General features: G+C 39.2%; 4 protein-coding genes across 16 annotated transcripts; 1 reads left to right on the top strand and 3 right to left on the bottom strand.

Moving 5' to 3' along the window:
* Positions 1 to 949: 949 nt before the first annotated feature.
* Positions 950 to 4,302, bottom strand: LOC115620518. The gene is made up of 3 exons (XM_030513784.1): positions 4,124 to 4,302; positions 1,753 to 4,038; positions 950 to 1,691 (listed from the first exon to the last, which is right to left on the bottom strand). The coding sequence occupies exons 1-3, from the start codon at positions 4,233 to 4,235 to the stop codon at positions 1,147 to 1,149; spliced, it is 2,943 nt and encodes a 980-aa protein (XP_030369644.1). The 5' UTR covers positions 4,236 to 4,302; the 3' UTR covers positions 950 to 1,146.
* Positions 4,303 to 5,026: 724 nt separating this feature from the next.
* On the top strand, positions 5,027 to 16,584 carry LOC115620858 (phosphoribosyl pyrophosphate synthase-associated protein 2). 13 transcript variants are annotated; one of them, XM_030514316.1, is made up of 8 exons: positions 5,180 to 5,449; positions 12,838 to 13,074; positions 13,598 to 13,886; positions 13,967 to 14,133; positions 15,558 to 15,614; positions 15,853 to 15,994; positions 16,077 to 16,223; positions 16,290 to 16,584. In XM_030514316.1, exons 1-8 carry the CDS (start codon positions 5,430 to 5,432, stop codon positions 16,446 to 16,448), a joined length of 1,218 nt encoding a protein of 405 aa, XP_030370176.1. In that variant the 5' UTR covers positions 5,180 to 5,429; the 3' UTR covers positions 16,449 to 16,584. The 13 variants fall into 13 exon arrangements, with proteins under 13 accessions (XP_030370174.1, XP_030370175.1, XP_030370169.1 ...); XM_030514317.1 differs by lacking the exon at positions 5,180 to 5,449 and adding an exon at positions 12,699 to 12,727; XM_030514314.1 differs by lacking the exons at positions 5,180 to 5,449; positions 15,558 to 15,614 and adding an exon at positions 5,027 to 5,120 and having other exon boundaries at positions 16,290 to 16,448.
* On the bottom strand, positions 7,438 to 9,899 carry LOC115621861 (cytosolic carboxypeptidase 6). Its single transcript, XM_030515680.1, is given in 5 exon segments — positions 7,438 to 8,013; positions 8,075 to 8,430; positions 8,432 to 8,826; positions 9,059 to 9,624; positions 9,839 to 9,899. Coding segments are annotated over 5 exon segments (1,947 nt in total). The 3' UTR covers positions 7,438 to 7,444.
* A 3,496-nt stretch (positions 16,585 to 20,080) lies between the features above and the next one.
* LOC115621458 (proteasome subunit alpha type-7-1B-like) lies at positions 20,081 to 21,278 on the bottom strand. Its single transcript, XM_030515115.1, has 3 exons — positions 21,011 to 21,278; positions 20,716 to 20,945; positions 20,081 to 20,656 (listed from the first exon to the last, which is right to left on the bottom strand). The coding sequence occupies exons 1-3, from the start codon at positions 21,110 to 21,112 to the stop codon at positions 20,239 to 20,241; spliced, it is 750 nt and encodes a 249-aa protein (XP_030370975.1). The 5' UTR covers positions 21,113 to 21,278; the 3' UTR covers positions 20,081 to 20,238.
* Positions 21,279 to 21,397: the final 119 nt, after the last annotated feature.

The raw sequence follows: 21,397 nt of genomic DNA, 5'->3' as shown, positions 1-21,397 counted from the left end.
AGATCAGTTCTTGAAAAGATATTTAATTTTTGAGCTGCCGCACTTACCCTTCAAGGAGCTCTATTCTACCCTGCAGTTCGTTCGCATATGCTCGAAAGTTCTGCACAAGTTCCCGCTCCAATTTGAGAAAATCTCGCATGTCCCGATTGCTGAGCGCATTACAAGAAATAGCAAGAAGCAGAAAAATGCACGTTAAGGAATAACCAGTCATGTCAAAGTTAATTACCACAATAGATTCAGCTATTTCTGATTTCGAACATTCATTTATTTTGTCACGGGCTTATAGCGAGGCTAACTAGATTTATTTGTTAAGTACCGTGGCAGAATTTGGAATAACACTTCTAAGAAAGCTTTAGAGAAGCATGAGCTTCAACCGTTGAAGCCTTTTTTACGACAGCTTCTTAACAATCTAAAATACTAATATAACAGAATATATGAGCCTGTGCTCATGCCTCCCTCCCAACTCCTATCTGAAATAATGCAAATTCTTTTTTTTTTAACGTTGGAGGTATTTTTAGGATCCTCACTTTAGTTAAGTAAAGCCTTTCTCCGTGCTTCTCATGCGAGCAATTAACCGAAGCACCAAGCTAAATAAAATGGCCCATATTACATTCTCAGCAGATGGATAGCGTTTTAAAATTTCTAAAACATCTATTAAGGCCTACAGAAAAACACAGGAAGTTTTAAGGAACAACTGCGGTTCAGTTATTATTTTAAATAATATTTATGTAATATCATTTGAATATTATCAGTTTTATAAACTCTATATTTTGAATAGAACTGATTCTAAATGTGAAGCACTAATTAATATTGGTACTTAAAAATATGCAAATATCAATATTTAATATATCATATAGCTTCCATAAAAATTATCATTGAAGAAATAAATTTTACTTAAAAACTATATTTTTCTTTCTGGATACAAAGCCTCGATCAGAGTTCCAAAATCTTTTCAATTCTTTCAATGTATTTATTATTAACATTAATTTCAAAAACAAAAAACACAATAATCCAAAAATAATGAACTTTTTAAATTCAAGTTAATTACAAGTATACTATACATGTGCATAGTATATAATCAGAGATTAATTTTGATGTTCGCCCTCTTTCTTTCTCGCTTCTCAGGGAACTAACAGTACTTAAATATTACACTTCTATTATACTATTGAATTGTGGCATCGCGAAGGGTGCTTGTGGCATCTTACTGGCCAGCTGCTTAATCTTCACTTTGCCATTTTTATCCGCATACGTGTATAGCTTTATAATCATAAGATCGACAGTCTCCATGATCAACGGCAGCGAAAGAGGTGGCGACTTGAGAACAATATACGTCACATCCTCAGCGTGATTGGCGCACTCATAGCTCTTAAATGGCCATTGATGTTTCTGGAAAGCATCAGCGTAACATTTAAAGATGAAGTGGTAGGCTTCGATAGCGGTTTCTGTACCCGCATTGATTACGGCTTCTGAAAGCTTGCACATAACGGGTCGTACGCATTTGGCGCGTACGGCACTCATCATCAGTGTGCGGGCCTCATTTACTGACGACTGTATGAGCAGTTCGACATATAAGTTCAATTGCTGCGGTGTGGGCTTCGTGCCCAGGTTGCCCATTAAATCGGAGGCGGCTTCGGTCCAGAAGCTCTTGTAGCGAAATGTGCGAACCAGCGCGTCAATGTCGCGCAGAAAACCTGTTCCATAAGAAGGATAATTCAATTTGGTAATTAATTTGTATTATTTATATTGACTTACCAGCTGGCATAAGGGCTATATTGGGTATATTCTCCGATGCGTAGAGCACGGCTGAGGTAAGAGCCCTGACACGCAACATATTAAAATCATTGAGATTCCAGCGCAAGTGGTCTACAGTAAGCATCACCTGAGATGTGATTGCCCAATTGGTGCACCGCCAGTCACGAAGCTCTTCATGTATTCTGACATATTCCTCTGCCTGTTCGTAAGTTCGGCGTGCCGCAGTTATTTCTTTTGTGGAGTTGCTCGAATTCTCATATATACTGAGGTATTTACGCAGCTTCATCAATTCATTTTCACTCTCGTTCTTAACACGATCGTCGGCAACACAAGTTCTCCGGAGTATTTTCAGCAAAGCCCCCAACGATGGACAGTCATCTGTATCTCTGAACTTGGCGAGGCCGACTGCGAACGCCTCTAAGTAGTCTTTTTGCATCGCCTGCAGCTTCTCGGCATTATAGCCGCATATTTGGGGATACAGAGTCATTTTCCAAGTCTTTACCCTTCTTGTGTAGGCAATTCGACTGCTAAAAGATCGTCTCACAATCTGCTGTCGTATGGAACGTATGCTGTTCACCTTTATGAGGAAATTGTAGAGCGATAGCAAAAACTTTTTACCATTTACGTTGTGGATCATGCGTCTATCCGTGACCAGCTCCGATACTATGTGACCCACATAGAAAGCAGCATGGTCTTTGCAAATGCGCGCCAGTCGCCAATAGATTTGGTCAAAATACTTGTGCGTCATGGCTAGTTGGGCTAACGAGAGCCAAGTAGCCTGTGGCTGGTCATAGCACAGCATCAGAAAACGGCTCAGCCCAATCTGGCAGTTGGCATTATTGAAAAAAAGAATACGCTTGGAATTGCAGTCTGGGCCAGCAAAGTTGAAGTGTGAGAGCAACTGCAGTGAATCGCGTTTAATTAGAAGCTCGATCTTTTGCATATTTTTGCAGCTCTTGAACAGGGGACGCAACACGAGACTGAGCAGACTGTCATAGACAGAGCTCATTTCCTCGTTATCACTGTCGTCCACATCGACTGCCTGCTTGGCACGCACCACCTCGTCCAGATGCTTAAGTATACGCTCAGCATGTGATATGTTCAAAAGAAATCCATTGCGCGCCATTGTCTCCACGCACTCCTCATTGCCGAATGCGATGGGTCGCTGAAAAAGCTCATTGATGGCGGCCAGTGATTGCTCACGATCCAGTTGGCCCATGTCGCCATCCAGCAGAGCCAACAGATCGCCCAGCGGTAGTTCCGACAGACTATGTTCAAAGGTTTTGACGCCACCCTCAAAAACTGAGACCAGCTGTTGTTTGATAGAGTGTGTGCTCAACTCCTCATCGGCCTCCAACAGCGGCAGCAATTTATGGACTAAATTGCAAATGTGTTCCTGCATGGTGAACAAAAGTACGCCCGACGGTAGCTCCTGCCAGTACATAAACGTGTCGACACTGACGTGCATCAGCAAATTCTGCAAAGTGTTTAGCAGCTGATTGGCAAACTTCCGCAACATTGCCTGCTTGTCATGTAAATTGGTCGAAGGATCGGCGTGTGGCGAACACAAAACGAAAAACTGAACTGGCAGCTTTGTTCTCTGATTGTGCTGTGTTGGATCCAGAGCCTTCAGCAGTACCTGCATTAATCGCATTGTCGCTTTGCCCAGATACCGTTTACGCGCCTGTGGACGCAGTGATTGACGCAATTGTTCATCAGAAGCGAGAATATGTCGCTGCAGCAATTGAGCCACGTTGCTCAGCAGTCCAGTATTGGCTGCCTCCCAGTCTGCATCCGTGGGACCTGGACCACCACGCAGGGCATAGCTATTGAGGGCCCCACGAGCCGCATCCAACACGCCACAGACACGCTCTAGCACTTTGTCCTTGCTCTCCACATAGTTGAAAGCCTCATTGCAGATCTCGTAATACTGTTTAGTTAGCCAGTATGGACCACAGCTGAGGAACTCCTTTAAAGGCTCCTCTAGGCCACACTTTTGGGCAATGGCAACAGTAGCAATTAGTGGTAGTGGCGGACAGAGCTCCATTAAATGCACATAGTGCGGATTGTAGCGACGAAGTTCATCCAACTCGCAAAAATATGTGTTGTCGCTGTTCAGTATTAAGAACACCAGAGTGCCCCGTAAATTATCCAATGAAGCATTCGACTTGGGCACTGCAATTAGCTCGTCGGGATCAACCTTTGACTTCACTTGCTCCACCAGATTATGCTCCAGTAGCACGTTCAGCACGCGCTCGCACAGTTTCTCTATGTATATTTCATTCCCTAAAGAGTGGCAATCATATATTATCAACTTCACGTTTGGATTTACTTGTAATGGCACACCCCTGCGAATTACATACAAACTTACCACTCCAGTAGCGCATATTTTTTAACTTCTTGGTCGACTGATTGAAGTCCTTAATTTCTGTGCTCAGCTGATGAAACACCTCATTGTGATCTAATGCGCGTACATCATCCATTATGCCGCGGCTAATGTATATATTGTAATGAATTAAGTATTTTCTGTTATTTTGTGTTTATAGAAAGCGAACAAAACTTTGCGCTCGAATTAAAGTGTGTGGTGCTGCCAGACAGCGTTTTCAAATCAGTTTGACAACACTCATTGTTAGAACACACAGGTATCCCAGATCGGCAGTGAAAGTCGTTGAATTGAAAACCGTGAATTCACATCACACTCTTGCTTTTTTTGCTCTAAATATAAATTTTTTTTTATCTACTTATATATAAATGAGAAACTTATTGTTACATATTTCATATAAATAATGCAAATTTACACTAATCTATATGAAAACCATATTAGGTATATACTTTATACTATTAAGCCACCCAATTTTCTGCATCATTACGATTTATTTATTTATATATTGTTTTCTTCCAATATATATAGACAATTTGTCACAAAAACGTGTTTGAGAGTTGAAGCTAGAAGAAATTATCCATCGAATCCACCCTGAATTTCTACGCTTAGTTTTGGAGCTTTAATACCGAATTTTCCCAGTAAAACCGTAACGTATTGATCAAAAATCTTTTGCAATTTCTATAAATTTTATTTATTTATTGAAAAACTTAAGAGCTAGATGGGATATTAGAAATTTAAGTCCCCAAATTAATAACCTTTTCAATCTGCGTTGCAACGTTGAATAAAAAACGCGCGTGAGCGGATAGTCTCACTTATGGTATTTTTGGCTAGTGACCGAAGTCACAGCTATGATAAATTCGCTCATCTCTAACGTGTTGTAAACAGCTGGCGGTCGCGTTTTCAGGTCGATTCCACATTAAATAATTGCTAGATAAAACTGTGCGGTAACTTAACGAGCAGTTGTGTTGTGTAGTGCAAGCAAAGAGTAATTATCTGTACTTATTTTAAGTTGTGTGTGATTGCCGTTTATCTCTCGTTTTCCCTCTCTTGGATGTGTTCGTCGTCGTCAGCAAAGAGTGCGAATATAATAGAGGGCCAGTACCAATTCTTGTTCACTTGACAAGGTCTCGTCTCTAGTTGCAATTGCATTCTCTTTGCCTGCGGTTGGCATAAATTTATCTCCAGAGGTCGACGGTTGTGCGTAATTACTAAACATATTCATATCGAAGACAGTGCAGAAACGGCTACATCGGACTACATACATATATAAAAAACAACACAGCAAAAAGACGAAATGCTTTTGCAGCGAAACAAGTAAAGCGGCCAATTTTGTGTAGCACTTTTTAATTTAATTAGTGTGTGTCTTTTCTGTGCTTTTGTAATACTGTAAACACTTTTATTTTATGTTTTTTTTCGCACTTCCCAACTTTCCCAACTGAAGTGCCTTCCGATATTTTAGCCAGGTTAAACAAAAAGTTGATTTAATTTAATTGCTTAGCTAACACAGGCAGACAACATGATGGCAATTTAATTGACCATTTTCGGCCTGCCTGGAATTCGCTCAAGCTTCTGCGCATTTACGCCTCTCCATTCTCCATTATTTGCTGTTTTTATTTATAGTACCCACACACAATATGTTTGCGGTTTTCTCTACCTATTACTTAATTTATTCATCGCGCTTTGTTTTGTTCACCAAATTCTGTGCGCTACAGAATGTTTTCTCAGTGTTGCCAAATTTCTGGGTGTCTTTCAACTTGCCACAAAATAAAACCCAATATTCTGCTAAGTCTATAAAACATGCTAAATACTTCTAATTTTAATTTAATTGTTGTTTTGGTTTCCTTTGGTATTTATACATTTTTACTATCTCAGTTGTTCAGCTAACAACTGTTCGAGCGCGCACATCTGGCAACGCTACGCCACGATAACTCTCTCGCACAACAACAAAGATTGCGCGCCGACGTTTACACTCTTTGTTTATACTGTTGACATTTATTTATACAAATACAAAGCGACGAGAAAAAAATTATTTTTATTGATTTCGAGTCCGCGGTCGCATTGCTAATTGAAAGCGTTAATCAGTTAACTCTCGGGTCTGATTCTGAGCGCTAGAATTTGTCACATTTCCTAATCAGAAAGAGCGTCCACATCGCATTTTATACTTTGCGGGTTATCAAAGTTGTCTGCGCGTTAGCCAAAGGTGTATATAAATAACACATACAAATAAATACAAAGCCAAATAAATTGTGGTAAAACAAATGCAATATTAAGCCCTGTGAACGATAAGATAAAGATGGACAAAGCCTACTACTATCCAGGCAATTAGCTGCACAACACATGCTCATTCACATGCTCACGCGGCGCCTATTAGAAGGCGGCGCCGCTCACTTATTACATACAAATGTACATATGTACATACATACGAGTATGTACAAACATCAGTCATATGACGAGTGCAACAATCAACGCAGTCTTCTGTGCATCACTCTTAGTTATACTTATGTACACACAAATGTATAAATATATTATGATTTTTTGTATAGCTTTTTAGTATAGTGTGTGGTAATTAAAAGACTTCTAAATATCTACGACAACCTATTTCGTACCTAGAGATGTGCCTGAATGCCTGAAAGATCGTGCGTGTTCATGAAAGTCGAAATATTATCAGTCCAGTGATATACATATATAAACGAAATCTGTTATTGACACAAAAGTACAAATTAGCTCACTTATGTATATGCATATATATTGTGCTTTGTATATAACAGCTATAGCGGATCCATCCCAAATATTGAATAACTTAGTATGTGGTGCATTTCAACTGATTTCCAAAAAACAATCTTTAATTTGATTTCGAACACTTGGTTGATCGTACACAGTTTTTAGTAGGTACTTATCTTAGCAATAAATGCATATATGTACATACATTTGTATAAACAATTACAAGATTTTGACGTATTAAAGTAGTAAATAGAGAACAAAACTGATTGGTGTAACTGCAAAGATTATGTTTTGTCACGAGCACATCTCTATTTCGCACTACAATGCATGTCAATTGAATGTACGAGGCCGAGTGGGTGAGTGGGTGTGGGAAAGATGAGGATGAGCGGGGTTTGGCTTATTGCCAGCAAAATGAGGCAACATTAGTCTAGAATTGCAAGCAAAACAATGTCAATGTGTTCGTAATACCGCTAAACACATTTGCCCCCCCTATTTGCAACAACTTGTTGCTGCGCCTTCTTGCTCAGGATTGGCATTAACGTTTGTTTATTTAGAAAAATTATCAAAGCATTTGAGCTACAGTAACGTCTAGCGTCTTTCTGACGCATCAAAACTGTTTGCCTTAAGCTTAAGACTCCCTCGAGTTAGCTGATTTAAATCGATAATCGATAGATATGGCTTCGGCGGAACATTCACGGGCACATCTATGGTCAGTGTAGATGGAGCCGTTGTTGTTGTGGAACGCTTACCACGGGTGCCGCCATGTTCGCTGGCCGTCTTTACGGTGACATTCAGGGAATACGGATCATGTACCGGGCAACTGGCGGTCACAGCTCGACGATAGTTGCGATAGCCACTGAAGCTGCTACTTCCTGGCGCAATGGGACGTGCAGGTGAAAAGCCACCCTCATCCGAGGAGCCGCCCCCAGAGTCGTAGCAAATGCTGAGATTGGTGTAGGCAATGGGTGCATGACACCTCGGGGTCTTGGGCCGCGGCTTGACCTCATAGCGTGTCTTGGAACGCGATCGTGAGTGATGGGTGCGCGGACGTCCGCGACGCTTCTGACGCATTTCTGGAACCAGTGGCACGGGCAGCACATTAATGAAACGATAATACTGCAGCAAAGTGCGCGTCAGATTGCGACCCACGCGATAATCTGTAAGCAATCAAGAGTTGAGGATAGGCTTACAAGCATCTCTCTACAAAGGTGGACTCACAGCCATCTTCATTGTATAGAGCAATCGTTTTGCCATCTCTGAGATAGTGACCGGCCATGGACACCTCCAAGGTGTAGGCATTCACAGTATCGCTCAAACGTTCACAACTAAAGCGTCGAATGCTGCCCGCCTTGCGGTCATCGGCATTAAACATCGTATGCTCCGCTATATAATCGGGAGCATTGTTCGCAAACAGACGCGGGAAGACCAGGTGGCGTTCATATCGGTACACATCCTCATAGGTGTTGCCGTAGATAAAGCAACCATGCATGCTGCTATTTGCATGCAAATCGATGACAAAGTCTATCTGATAGGTCTGTCAATAATAAATGGGGTAAGTTGGGGAGTTAAGTATACATTAAAAAGCCTCGACTTACATCGGAATTATCCAATTCTTTTAGCATATTCTTCACCGCATACAATTCCGGTTGCGTATACTCCGAGGCCACATGCCAGTTGCGATTCATGTCCTGACCCATCAAATTGCAACGATTGTTACCCAGAAACACGCCGTCCGGATTCACCATTGGCACTATTTTAAAGACAAAATTTTCTCGCAATACTTGCGCTATTGCATGATTACCCACCAGGAACTCGATAAGACCCTGACAAACATAAGAGGCGGGCGCTTCACTCGAATGTGTCCGACACAATATAACTATAACGCGTATGAAAGAGCGTTCCAACCGATTGGTAGAGCGTTGCTTCTGCGTTACATGATCAATGGTCAATAGATCTACATTGCGATTTTGCTGCAAAGACCAAAGAACAATTAAACATTGAGTGGAGAATTTATGAAGCTCTTCTAACAAAGACGGCAAAGTTAAAGTCAAAAGGAGTAAAGGCCTTTAAAAACCACATGATATTGAAAATAATGTTAATTTCGTAAAAAAATTAGTCTTCAAGGTTATCTATTATAGCCATAAATCTAAATATATGCCATCAGTACAGTACGAGTATTGAAGAAAAGAAAGTTTAACTTACCAAAGTCTTGATCAGCACCGAGCGCGTATATTTCTTCTCCGCGCCCTGTCGCGCATCAATTACATTGAGATAGGACTGCAGGCGAGAGTAGCTATAAGGCGATGCCAGAGAGAACTGATAAACATCGTCCTCCTTATCGAAATTGAATGCAAAGCTCAGGACATAATGCCCCTGATGCATAGCCGAGCGATAAAAGAACACCTGACGTTTAGGCAGACGCTGCCACTTCGGTCGACTCGAGGACTTGACCAATGGTGTCAGACAGGAATTAAACAAATTGCGGCTCTTGCTAATATTTACGATATTGAAGAGTACACGTTGATCCTGCTTGACATTGTCTACGGTGAAGTTAAACCACCATCGGAACCGGGGATTACACGTGTCCGGACGCAAATACAAATCGTATTCAAAGTCCCCCACTAGCTCAGCCTTTCCCAAATTGCCCGTCTCGAAGGCCGCATCGAAGCAAAGATGACCGCGTTTGGCCTTGCCGCTCTGTCCGGGCGGTCGGATGATCACGCGGGACACATTGCCCAGACCTCCCTCGCCATCACTATCCTCGCTGTCTGTAAATACATCGAGAGAATAGGCAGAACTCGATTAGAAAAGTGCGGTCTGGATCTAACTACTTTATGCTTTTTTTCGAAAAGGGATTACCCCTCATTATAAATGGATAATCATCGATGTATGCATTTCATATTTAAATTAATCATATATATTCCTATCTGAGAAACCATTTAAATATTGCTTAAATTATAAGATAGTCTTTCGTTCTTATACCGTCTGAGCCACGCTCGTACATGCTTGTGTGTTCCAGCGGATCGCAGGCTATGCCCAGCATTTTGTCTGATTTGCAATTGAGCGCTTCTTAGAACCTGCACTTGCAACGCCTCGAAAGACTCTAATACCACTTTCGAATGCGTTGCAATTCAAGTAGCTCTCAGTTTTCAAAATACCATAAGGCGCTAATCCGCACACTGCCCCAAACGCTTGTCATAACTTTCTAATGCAAAAGGTTACGATGACGCCTTGACGCCGCCTTAATCCTGCTACTGCTCTGGCCTGCACAGCTATCTTTAAACCCCAACCTTAATGTGCACGTCTTCGCTTTGACAAGCGCCCAATCATTCACTCAGACGCCATGACCACCCCACTAACCAGCCACACATATGCGTGTCGTTTATGGCGTTCAGCCCGCTGGGCCAATTGCATGCCCCATCCATGACCTCCGCCGCATCCCTGCTCAAACGTCAACGTGTGAAATTGAATAGTCGCGGTTACGTGCGACCTAGGCAGCGTCAATCATGCTTAGGACCAGTCGCACAGTGGATTGATTTCACTACAAAATATAATCTAAATATAATTTCTTTGAAACGGTACAAACAAGAAGCGATTATTCAGTTAAGTGTCAACTCGTTTCTAGGTAGACGACATTTGCCTTATTAAGTAATCGCCTATTTATGTACACACTATTGAGCTAGCTATTCTATGATGAAATAACTGGGAAACTAATAATTTGAAATTAGAAAGTGATACATGCATGAAGGGACTTCCCCTTACGACCCCTTTCTGATTTTATCGGCAGCTGAATCTCAAATATCTTTTGAAAGTCAGCATTTGTTCAAATAGCTAAACTAACTCTTCATATATGAAATTATATATATATGATATATATATTCCTTGATTTAGATCTTCTCAAATATTGACAATAATCGTTTTAAAATAATGTTTCAAATACATATAATGAATGTCCAAGTAGTTGTCTAAAACAGATAAGAGTAGGGAAATATATACATATGTAGAAGGATTAAAATAGAGTAATTTTTCGATATTCAAAACTATATTTTTTTTCATCGTCATATAAACTATCATCATATGCATTAAATTTTATTCAAATTGTATGGAGTAGATTCTGAACCATTACCTAATTGATAAATGATCGTGCAAAATAATTTTTATAAAATATTACGTTTTTTCGTTTTGACAGAATTTCTAAAATTTTCAATTATCAAAATATTCAAATTTTCAACTCTTAAATACCCTGTACCACCCCACAAAAACATAAATTAATTTAATTAATTAATTTCCTTTCTCGGGCTCAGGAGAATCTGTATACCAAGTTTGGTTATTCTAGCTCTTATACTTTCTGAGATCCTTGCGTTCATACAGACGGACGGACAGACGGGCATGGCTATATCGACTCGTCTTCTCATCCTGATCAAGAATATATATACTTTGTGGGGTCTGCCACGCCTCCTTCTGCCTGTTACATACATTCGCACAAAACTAGTATACCCTTTTACCCTTTGGGTACAGGGTATAAAAAAGAGAAGCTTTTCAAAACCTTTCACACTACTAGACTAAAAACTGAACTTAAAGGCAAGACAGTTTAGTCTAACGCTGCAAATACTTCTCATTTATTTTTTTCTAACTGGCTATCGACCCTTTTTCTAAACGAAGCAACATTTCTAGTCTAGTGTGTTTGGTAGTGGGCTGAATGGTTGAATGGCTGCAATTTTTTGTTTTCAAAAAACCTTTTGAAAGGCACTGTTACTCATAATAGGCGTAATTCAAATTTGATAGCTTTATTGAGGCACTCAACTTTCTCGGAATTGACTGGCGCATTTAGTGGTCCGCTTTTCAGAAATGCAGAAGAAAGTTGGGCATTTACCTGAATCACCCATTTTCGAACTGGTGTTTGTTTTGGTTTTAGTTCCTCGGGCTGTCCTTCAGCAGCGCCACTTCGAGCACATTGACCTCTTTTCCTCTCTTGGCTGCTGCTGCTGCTGCTACAGCTACTGGCGCATTAAAAATAGAAATTCAATTAACAAACAATGGAAGCCACGCGCCTTCACACACGAGTATTCTTGGCATACTTCAGGGCGGCGTCACATGCACTTGAGCCGCTTTTGGCTTTCACTTTTCTTTAACAGTCGAGTCGCGTGCAGTGCACTGCGTCCGCGTCTTGGCTCAGAAATTTCCTTCTTTCGTATTCTTTTGTAAATAGATTTCAATCGGAAGTAACTACGCGTCTACGTCTACGGATTGGACAGGCCTGATGGGCGGGCGCGTTTTATCTGCTAGTCTAAATCTGTGCACGGATTCTAGGGCTCGAGCTCCGGCTCCTAACCTGCGGCTGGCAGTTGGGGTTTCACTTGCCTTACTGCTTGACTGATTGGCGAGGTCGCCTCGAGTTGAGTTTGGCGCTCGGCAAATTTGTCGGCGGAGTCGCTTCGCCCGTTGCCCGGACCACACATGTGTGGCAGGCCCGGGTGTTTGATCGATAGCGCTATGATGTGCGCGACGTGGGCATTGCGGTTTAGGCTCGCCTCAGTTTCCGTGCATGCCAAGGGACGAAAGTTGTCTTCTGTCTGCCTTTTGATATCGTGTTTTTAATAACTTTCTTGTGCTACAAAAAGTCGCGTTAAAAAGTGTGCAACGAACCTAATTGCCCACATGCTGGGGCCCCCCAAGCTGGAAAATAGTTCATGAGGCTAATCAATAAAACCGGAACGAGCAACTTGGAAACGTGCATAGGGAAACGCGTCGTATGCGTGATTTCAATGGCTGTGGTCATGGTAGCTACGCACGCCATCCTACTCGCTTGAAGTCATTACCTCACATTGCAATCACCTAAGCCCCTTCCTACCTTAGCATGTCCAAACGCAGGTAGAAAATTGCTCGCCACTTTTTATTTTCCTTATGCACCATTTATGTCTATTAATTCTGTCTCTCACTCCATAGAAGACAATATTTTAATTAAGTTATCTAACCAGCAGATTAGGCAGCGTGCGCCCACCGAAACGTTGCAGAAGCGACATGGACAACACATCCACCTCGGACATTGTCATCATTAATGGCAATTCGCATCCGGATCTGGCCAATATGGTGGCCGAACGCATGGGCCTTAAGAACGGCGGCTGTTCCGTATTCCACAAATCGAATCGAGAGACCATCGTAGAGATAAGTGATTCTGTGCGCGGCAAGGACATCTATATTATACAAACGGGCACGAAGTAAGTAGAAACTACCATTGGATAATATTATTGCTTACAAACGAATGAATGTTGAGGCCACCAAACGGAAAATTATATAAATTTGGTGAACTATCTTTTCCAACCGATTCATCTAAGCTTTTTGTAATTGTTTCAAATTTCTTTAAGCGTCGGTTTCCCGCTTCATATATCTTTAAAAGATTTATTAGATTCGAATATTAAAGATCACAGAAAGTAGAACAGCCCAAGCCGAAATGTCAAAAAAAAAAAGTTTTTTAGAGATAAAAAAAAAATGTTCTTTTTATTGGGCTATCAACTCGGTTTATTTATTTAAAAAAGAAATGTAGCATATAATACTAATACTGATAGGAATATTGGAGAACAACAACTCGGCCTATAAACTATATTCAGCGCCCCTTTATATTCTCCTAATTCTCTTCTTCTGCCGGTTGTTCATGTTCATGTTCTCCGAAATTCAGATTGATATTCAGAACTTTTCCAATGCCATACTTAGATACTTGCATTGATATTTATCGCTTGCTAGGGATGCCAATAACAATATTATGGAACTACTTATTATGGCCTATGCGTGCAAAACGTCTTCGGCGCGCTCCATTGTGGGCGTCATTCCCTACTTACCTTACTCCAAGCAATGCAAGATGCGCAAGCGTGGCTGTATTGTGTCGAAACTGCTGGCCAAGATGATGTGTACCTCAGGTCTGACACACATCATAACCATGGACTTGCATCAGAAGGAGATCCAGGGCTTTTTCGACATACCCGTGGATAATTTGCGGGCCTCGCCGTTTCTGCTGCAATATATTCAGGAGAGCGTAAGTGGAAATTTAAAATAATATTATATACAATACTTGTATATCACTTTCATTACACCCTTTAATACGCTCCGAAACAGATACCCGACTATCGCAATTCGGTGATTGTGGCTCGCAATCCAGGAGTTGCTAAGAAGGCCAATTCATATGCGGAACGGCTGCGTCTCGGCCTGGCTGTCATACATGGCGAGCAAAAGGAGGCCGAGAGCGACGAAGTTGATGGCCGATATTCGCCGCCGCCCACCAGGTAAGTCTCAAATCCCTGCCCAATGAAATACCTACTCGTTGATGTCTATGTCATGGAAACGTGCGTGAAAACGGCTCGTTCATCTATAGTCTTTTGTTTTATTTCCCTCCAAAGTTCATTGACATCTGTAGAGAGTTTTATTATATTTGTTTCTCACATGCAAATTGCTTGTCGAGCTCCTCCGACTCAAGCATTTTGTGTGTGCCTTTCCAAACCTTTTTATCATTTATACATTATCTAGCTTAGTCTTATCTCCTTGTATGGTACATTTCAACTTCAAAACACCTGTAAATGTACAACAAATTGCTGATATATTACTATTTACAAATCTTTTGTTTGTTTATCATTGCTATTTGAAAAACTACACATCTATTGGCAATTCATAATTCATTGCTATTTCTCGCTATATACAAATCGTGTTTTCAAACTGATTTTGCATTCGTTGGTTAAATCGAAATCATCAACAATTTTGTTTGTCTATTTGCATGGCCTATTATGAAAGAATATTGAATATACGTATATTAAAAACTCGAGTATGTACTTAAAATATGACAGAAGTTTCTGGTTTTATTCTTTGAATACCTAGGTGGCTCAAAAATATTTAAAATATTTATCTTGATTAAATTTTGAATCTAATGAACATTGTATTCAACATTTTCAAGAGGTGATTTAATTTAATTTCCAATTAAATTTTGTCACTCGGTTAAATATAAATTCTTCCAATACAAGATAACTTTTTAGGCACTTACGAGTTAGCTATTGCCATCAGACTTAATGCTGCCAATTGGATTTTGAAAAACTTTAAGTTTAAGCAGTTTAATGAAAACGATTTGGGAATTGGACATCGTTTTAAATCCTTTGAGATGAGCTGTTTAAAACATATGATCTATAGGTAAAACATTGAGGGCTTAACGATATTAGACTTAATATTATGTCTATCTTGTGTTAAATAGTGATTAAACCCTCCTTGGGAGGCCACATCGCCGTGTTACTTCTTTCAGAACCCAGTCAGGTTTTTAATATGGTCAGCATTATTTGTCTTCTTCGTGCCATTTTTATATAATTCGGCTTTTTCTTCTAAATTTGCGTAAATCATGCTATGCGTTCGTCATTTGATTTATTCGACAACATTGTGGACTAAATTGTGGCTTGTGCGGCAATAACGATACGTATAGCGTCGCTTTTTAGTTAATTGTTTATTTTCACAAATAGACGTTAACTTTATAGCCTATGCTGCATTTGTTAATCGCTTAGCTTTGTGTTGTGGCTTTGTTAAACATTTAGTTTGGCTTGTTATTCATCCATTCGATCAAGAGCACAAAATGTTCATGTTGCAAACAAAATTTCGAAAAATTTTAATGTGAAAAGTTCACCAATATGCGAAACAAACAAAATATTTTCTTTATTTGTGTTATATTATGCAGTGCGTATAGCAATTTATTAGGAAATTCAGTTGAAATGTGCTTACCAGTGACGCCTAGGTTTGTATTATTTATTTGTACCATTTATTATTTAGATTTCTTTAATAAATTACATTTTTCAATGTCGTTTTTCTTTTTTGGTTATTTGTACAACAACTACGCCCTCAACAACAACAACTCCAAAAAAAAAACAAAATTATTGCACATATTTTAAATCCACCAACACCCACAACAACAATTATACCCGTGCATCACAAATACAAAATGCCCGACGCCATTTGTTTACACTAATCACAAGAAACTCTACCCCACAACATGCACCTAGCAGTAGCCGTACGCGCACCACCTCCGTATCGGTGGGCGTGCCGGAGCATCCGGTGAAGGTCAAACCGCCACTGACCATTGTCGGCGATGTGAATGGACGCATAGCGATCATGGTGGTAAGTCAGAAATATAATTTATTTATTCCTGCTTGCAGCTTGCTCAGAAATTATTGACCGATTTGCCTCACCCTTTTTTCAGGACGATCTGATCGACGATGTAATGTCATTTGTGGCAGCCGCTGAGATGCTTAAGGAGAATGGCGCTTGTAAAATTTATGTACTTGCAACACACGGACTTCTTAGTTCCGATGCGCCGCGCTTGCTCGAGGAGTCGGTCATCGATGAGGTACGTGTGTCGAGTGTCCTTAAATGTTCCTCCATACTGTTAACCAGCATGCCCTCCTGCTTCCAGATTGTTGTTACCAACACCATTCCACATGAGATCCAAAAACTGCAGTGTCACAAGATCAAGACTATAGATATCTCTATACTGATTGCAGAGGCTATTCGCCGCATACACAACAAGGAGTCCATGTCCTATCTGTTTCGTAATGTAACATTGGAGGATTAAGGATGCACACGAATATACTAACACAAACACACACCTACACACGCTTCTCGATTAGTCTCACGTATTATCAAGTCACAAATAAAGGTCGACCAGTGATTAAATAATTATTCTAAAAATGTAGAAAATTCTAAACAGATTTTGTTGGTTTTTCATTTCTTTCATTGTATGCCCTACTTCCTTTTCTAACTGTAATAAAGCGCTTCTAGCATACATTTGCTCAAATAAACAGAGTCTTTCTCAATAGATTATGTTTTGGATAGTCGTGGAGCAAGAGAATAATCGAAATATAAGAGCAGTCCTTCCATGATAACGGCTTAGTTATTATTGCTTGCCTATTAGAATAGCCTCTTAACTTCACAGGAAATGGTGCTTGCGTAAATGAGAGGATGTTGATTAAGCTTCACACTACTGGAGACAATTACAAGCGAGCAAAACTTTCCCAATTACCTCTAATTAGCGAGATTCTTTTATTTATGGATTAGATGAAGGAATACATACGGAAGGAAATGGAAAAAGTAAAGTACAACTTGCTGCAGCAAGGACATAAAGCTATCATTTGTTGCATCCATTTGAATTAAACTAAAGGGCATTTGAGAGTATACAAAATGTCTGGCCAACTTGAAGAATTCGAATAGTTTTTATTCATTATTTTTTCAGGAATATATTTACAATTTTTGTTTGTGTCCTTACACAAAGGTGCAGTTCTAAAAGATTTTACACATTTGACATAAGTTAGAAATAAGTTTCATTATTTCTATACATAATATGAATAAATTTATTAATTCAAATATGACTTGCATTGGCATTGAAGAAACATATTGAAAGATATACATCAACTTATTAGAAAGAAACAAGTAGTATATGTATATAGACGTACGTTATATTATGAGTTAATTGCTTACTTTTTAAGTAAAGTAATTGTTGCAATAATTGGGACGCAACATAGCAATACAGCCAGTATGGAATTATACTATACATGTATAATTAAAATTTATTCCAGTAAAGAAAAGTGAACATGTCAATAAGGCTGTAATTACATATTTTACTCGGCCTAATCAAATGAATTATTTATACTTATCTCACTTATCTGCCATTCCGACAAAGTGTTGCTAGTTAGCAAGATTTTAATTGGATTGACGTTTAACAGCAAAAGTTGACAGACAGGCGCATTAAATTCCTCTCAGACATTCTAGAAAGAAAGGAATGCCAAAGTCAAGTGGGCTCAACTCTTAAGTACCCTAACTCACAATAAATAAAAAAAAACATTTTAAAAAATATTTGCAATATTTTGTTTTAAAATAAAATATTTTGTTTTAAAATAAATAAATTTAAATAATATATAAAACGTAAATAGGATCGTATGGTTTCAATAGAACATATATTTACATTAATACTGTGACTAAGTCTGTTTATGTGAAACTTTGTGTTTGTGTGCAGGAACATAGTTGAGCCAAAGCAGCAACAACAACAGCTACGGGCAGATCATGGCTATAAATTCCTTTAAATTTGACCTATCTTGATGAAACTTATCATGAAGGCATACATACATATAAGCACTAAGGTAATTGCCAAACTAATTTACAAAAATTACTTGGGTAATGGAAAATCGCTAAAAGCGTAAAAAAAGGGCATCAGAAAAAAAAATTCGAACTTTTTCGGACTTTGGAGTATCTGGATGCTATGTTCGGTTATTCTAGCTCTTATACTTTCTGAGATCCTTGCGTTGATACAGTGTCATCCTGATCCAGAATATAAATACTTTCTGTGTGTTACATACATGGGCACAAAACTGGTACACCCTTTTACCTTTTGGGTACAGGGAATAAAAAAGATGCAACATACTAGTATTGTTAAAGCAAATATTTATCTTCTTTACTTCTCAGCTGTAAGTTGTAATCACTTTTGCTTGCCTTTTTGATAAAGTTGCGGCTTACATCTTTATGTGGCTGCCGCTGCTGACAGATGTGATCGTTAAGACAGAAAAGTATTTAAATAAATATTTTGACACCTTAAGGAAATGAGCGCACACGAGACAACCCGATTAGATAAGAACAACTTGAATGTTGAAGGCAATCTGCCACAGGTTTTCTAGTTAGATTTCCACTAGTCATTTGTTTTGCTTTGCGGTTTAAATCATGTATAATACATATGGGAAATTTTTCATAAATTATACATCCAATGAGGGCAATTGCCAGACAAGGTTCGAGACTGAAAGCTGGACATAAATATTTGCCACATACGTGACGTCAACCGCTTTGATTTTATTTAATATTCGTATAATATGAAAAATATTTGCATAATTTTGCAGCAAAGAATTCAGCTGTCACCGCGTCTGATAAACAACCATAAAGCCACAGTAAATCTTCTCAACGAGTAATAAGTAATACTTGTATAATATTAACTGACAAGGGCTGTTAACTTATTAGCGTTCTTAACCGAACAGATTGCAGCAAATTTAAATGTACAGTTTAGAAAGAAAACGAGTTGTGTTTTATTGCCTTAAGCTTTATTCACTTTTTTTTATGAGAACACGTTTCTTCGTCATTTTGCTACGTCGTATTTTAATTATAAAGATTCCTATATTTTCCAACATATAGCATTCTTGAACTCTGTTAACTAAAGGTCCATTGTAGTCTGACACTGATTCCCAAGTTTATAGTTACAAGGCAATAGTATTTTCAGGGGCATACTTTTTTAAACTCTCCACGTATGCTTTCAACGATAGTTAAATAATGCCAAAATATTAATACATATAATGCATGTTTTCAAAAATATAAAGAACTTGCAGTATATCCGAAAGCTCTGGAACAATCTTCTCTTCTTCAGCATCATTCATTTCATTAATACAATGCAATAAAATCAGGCAACTTTTGAGATATATAAGAAATAAAGATCTTTATGTTTAGCATTTCAATCAGTTGAACAAAAATATTTACTCGTTAAGCATTAAAAAAGTCATTTAATTTGCCAGATTTGATCCGGTGGAGATCTATAGTATATTGGACATAAAAGTCAGCGAATGAAGGTATTCATTATTATTAATCATAATAATTCCTTGTTCAAAATAATAAAGTTTGTTATCAGAATATAAGTATATAAGTATATTAGTGAGCACAAAACTGAAACTATGTACATGTTGTCTATTTTGATTGTCACATTTAAATTGGTTCCGTATAGAATCTTCAACATAATCTTTTTTCTACTTGTATAATTTTTTCATAATCTCCATTTCAGTCTTTCCCTCGTCTATCAGTCTGAATAAATAAAACAAATACAATGCAAATTTTTAAATAATAATAATATTCAAACTGATAAATCGTCTCTATAAGCTATTTTTCTATACCTTATTCGTAAGGGAGTATACCAGTCTTCAAAATCAGAGATCGGAGGTAAAGTGTGAAAACGTGCTGATTTGTAAAGAATCTAAAGTATATAGGACTAAAGAATGTGAGCTGAAAATATTATTCTTCATAACTAGCCCTTAAAAGTATCAGAGAACACCCGATAATAAACGGTAGGCCACAAAAATCGGGCCATTAACAAGCACCCGTTAAGAGTCTGGAAGAATTGGGTCAAGGTAACAAAGAGCTTAACAATTTATTGCCCATTAAATTGAATATTATGCATTGCTATTTTATTAGCAACTATTTCTTGGATGGTTCACCAACATTTTATTGTTGTGCTAATTAGTGACTTGGCATTAAATAACATTGCTATGGTGGAACATCTGTTGAAGGCTCTAATTGAAAGAAAGCAAAGTCTGGGATTTGTTTATTCAGTTGAGCTGAAATTAAATATTTAATCGCTGATGGGTCCGGCCTTCCTCTTCTATTTCGCGCTGTACTCTGGCCACATGGTCGACCAACGTCTTGGTGTCCAGCAGGCGTAGCGGCTGATTAAACTTGAGCACAGCCAAGTCGATGCTGTCCCTGTTTAGCAGTCCCACAGAGATCAGTAAGCGTATGGTCCATGTGATGGCCGATTGCTCATCAGCCGTCGGCGCCGAGCCGGCCTTCTCCAATTGTTCGAACACTGCTTCCGAATTACGGCCTATGGCGCACGCTGAGAACTCGTAGAAGTTGCCCGATGGTTCGGTTTGAAATAAACGCGCCGTCCCATTCTCATCGAACCCACTGACCAGACAACAAACGCCAAACGGACGACGTCCACTGCCCTGGGTATAGCTTTTTTTCAACTCCGCTATGAAGCTGCAAGAAGTGGAGTTTTCTTGAAGATTCTAAAAAGGTATGGGTGTCCGCCGACTTACCGCGATATATAACTCACAGTTGGGTGCTGGTCGATATTCAGCTTATGGCTCTGACACTCCACCCGGGCACGATTGATGAGCACGCGTGCGTCGGCTGTGAGGCCAGCAAATGCTATTGCTATGTTGTCGCCCACCGGACAAATCTTGTGCACCGTAATCTCCTCCTGCAATTGGCCCATGTACCTCTTCTCCACACCCAAGACAATACAGTCCTGGGTACGTATGGCAATCTGGGGACAACTGACAGTTAAACAAACGAATGGCCAACGAAGCGACTACTTCAATGGATACTCACTACTAAAGAGCCACGGCGTACAGCCTCCTGAGCATATTGAACCTGCCACAGATGGCCATCTGGGGAGAAAATAGTCATGGCACTATCGTAGCCGTCAGCCATTTTGGAACTAACAAAATTGTTTTAATAATCGCTTTGATCAAAATTTTAAAATAATTTGATTTTTATCAAAAATGTGTGCTCTAAGCTAAAAGTTATGAAGTAACGAACTGACAACGAATGCGTTGAAGGATAATATTAATAATATGTGAAATTTTGTAAATATAAAACAAACGACTGCGCCTACTATTTATTGCTGCTGTGGAATTTCAAAAATATATTTGAAAAAAGTTTAGGTAAAAAAGTGTCTGTACAATTAGTTCAAAAAACAAAACACAGAAGAACTAC

Source organism: Scaptodrosophila lebanonensis, unplaced genomic scaffold (assembly GCF_003285725.1).
Source record: "Scaptodrosophila lebanonensis strain 11010-0011.00,11010-0021.00 unplaced genomic scaffold, SlebRS2 tig00000024-arrow-pilon, whole genome shotgun sequence".
NCBI lineage: Eukaryota > Metazoa > Arthropoda > Insecta > Diptera > Drosophilidae > Scaptodrosophila > Scaptodrosophila lebanonensis.
The sequence above is the reverse complement of the archived record's forward strand: the minus strand, read 5'-3'. Positions and strand labels throughout refer to the sequence as shown.

What these genes read in the sequence shown, in the direction of transcription:
- LOC115620518 (XM_030513784.1), bottom strand. Translation starts at nt 4,235, where the DNA reads ATGGATGATGTACGCGCATTAGATCACAATGAGGTGTTTCATCAGCTG. An exon ending in AAATATGCGCTACTGGAGTG is followed by an intron (nt 4,039 to 4,123) that starts GTAAGTTTGTAT and finishes GCCACTCTTTAG; the next exon opens with GGAATGAAATATACATAGAG. An exon ending in TATAGCCCTTATGCCAGCTG is followed by an intron (nt 1,692 to 1,752) that starts GTAAGTCAATAT and finishes CTTATGGAACAG; the next exon opens with GTTTTCTGCGCGACATTGAC.
- LOC115620858 (XM_030514316.1), top strand. Translation starts at nt 5,430, where the DNA reads ATGCTTTTGCAGCGAAACAA. An exon ending in TATTCGCCGCCGCCCACCAG is followed by an intron (nt 14,134 to 15,557) that starts GTAAGTCTCAAA and finishes TATATTATGCAG; the next exon opens with TGCGTATAGCAATTTATTAG. An exon ending in GACGCATAGCGATCATGGTG is followed by an intron (nt 15,995 to 16,076) that starts GTAAGTCAGAAA and finishes CCCTTTTTTCAG; the next exon opens with GACGATCTGATCGACGATGT.
- LOC115621458 (XM_030515115.1), bottom strand. Translation starts at nt 21,112, where the DNA reads ATGGCTGACGGCTACGATAGTGCCATGACTATTTTCTCCCCAGATGGC. An exon ending in TACGCCGTGGCTCTTTAGTA is followed by an intron (nt 20,946 to 21,010) that starts GTGAGTATCCAT and finishes AGTTGTCCCCAG; the next exon opens with ATTGCCATACGTACCCAGGA. An exon ending in ACTGTGAGTTATATATCGCG is followed by an intron (nt 20,657 to 20,715) that starts GTAAGTCGGCGG and finishes CACTTCTTGCAG; the next exon opens with CTTCATAGCGGAGTTGAAAA.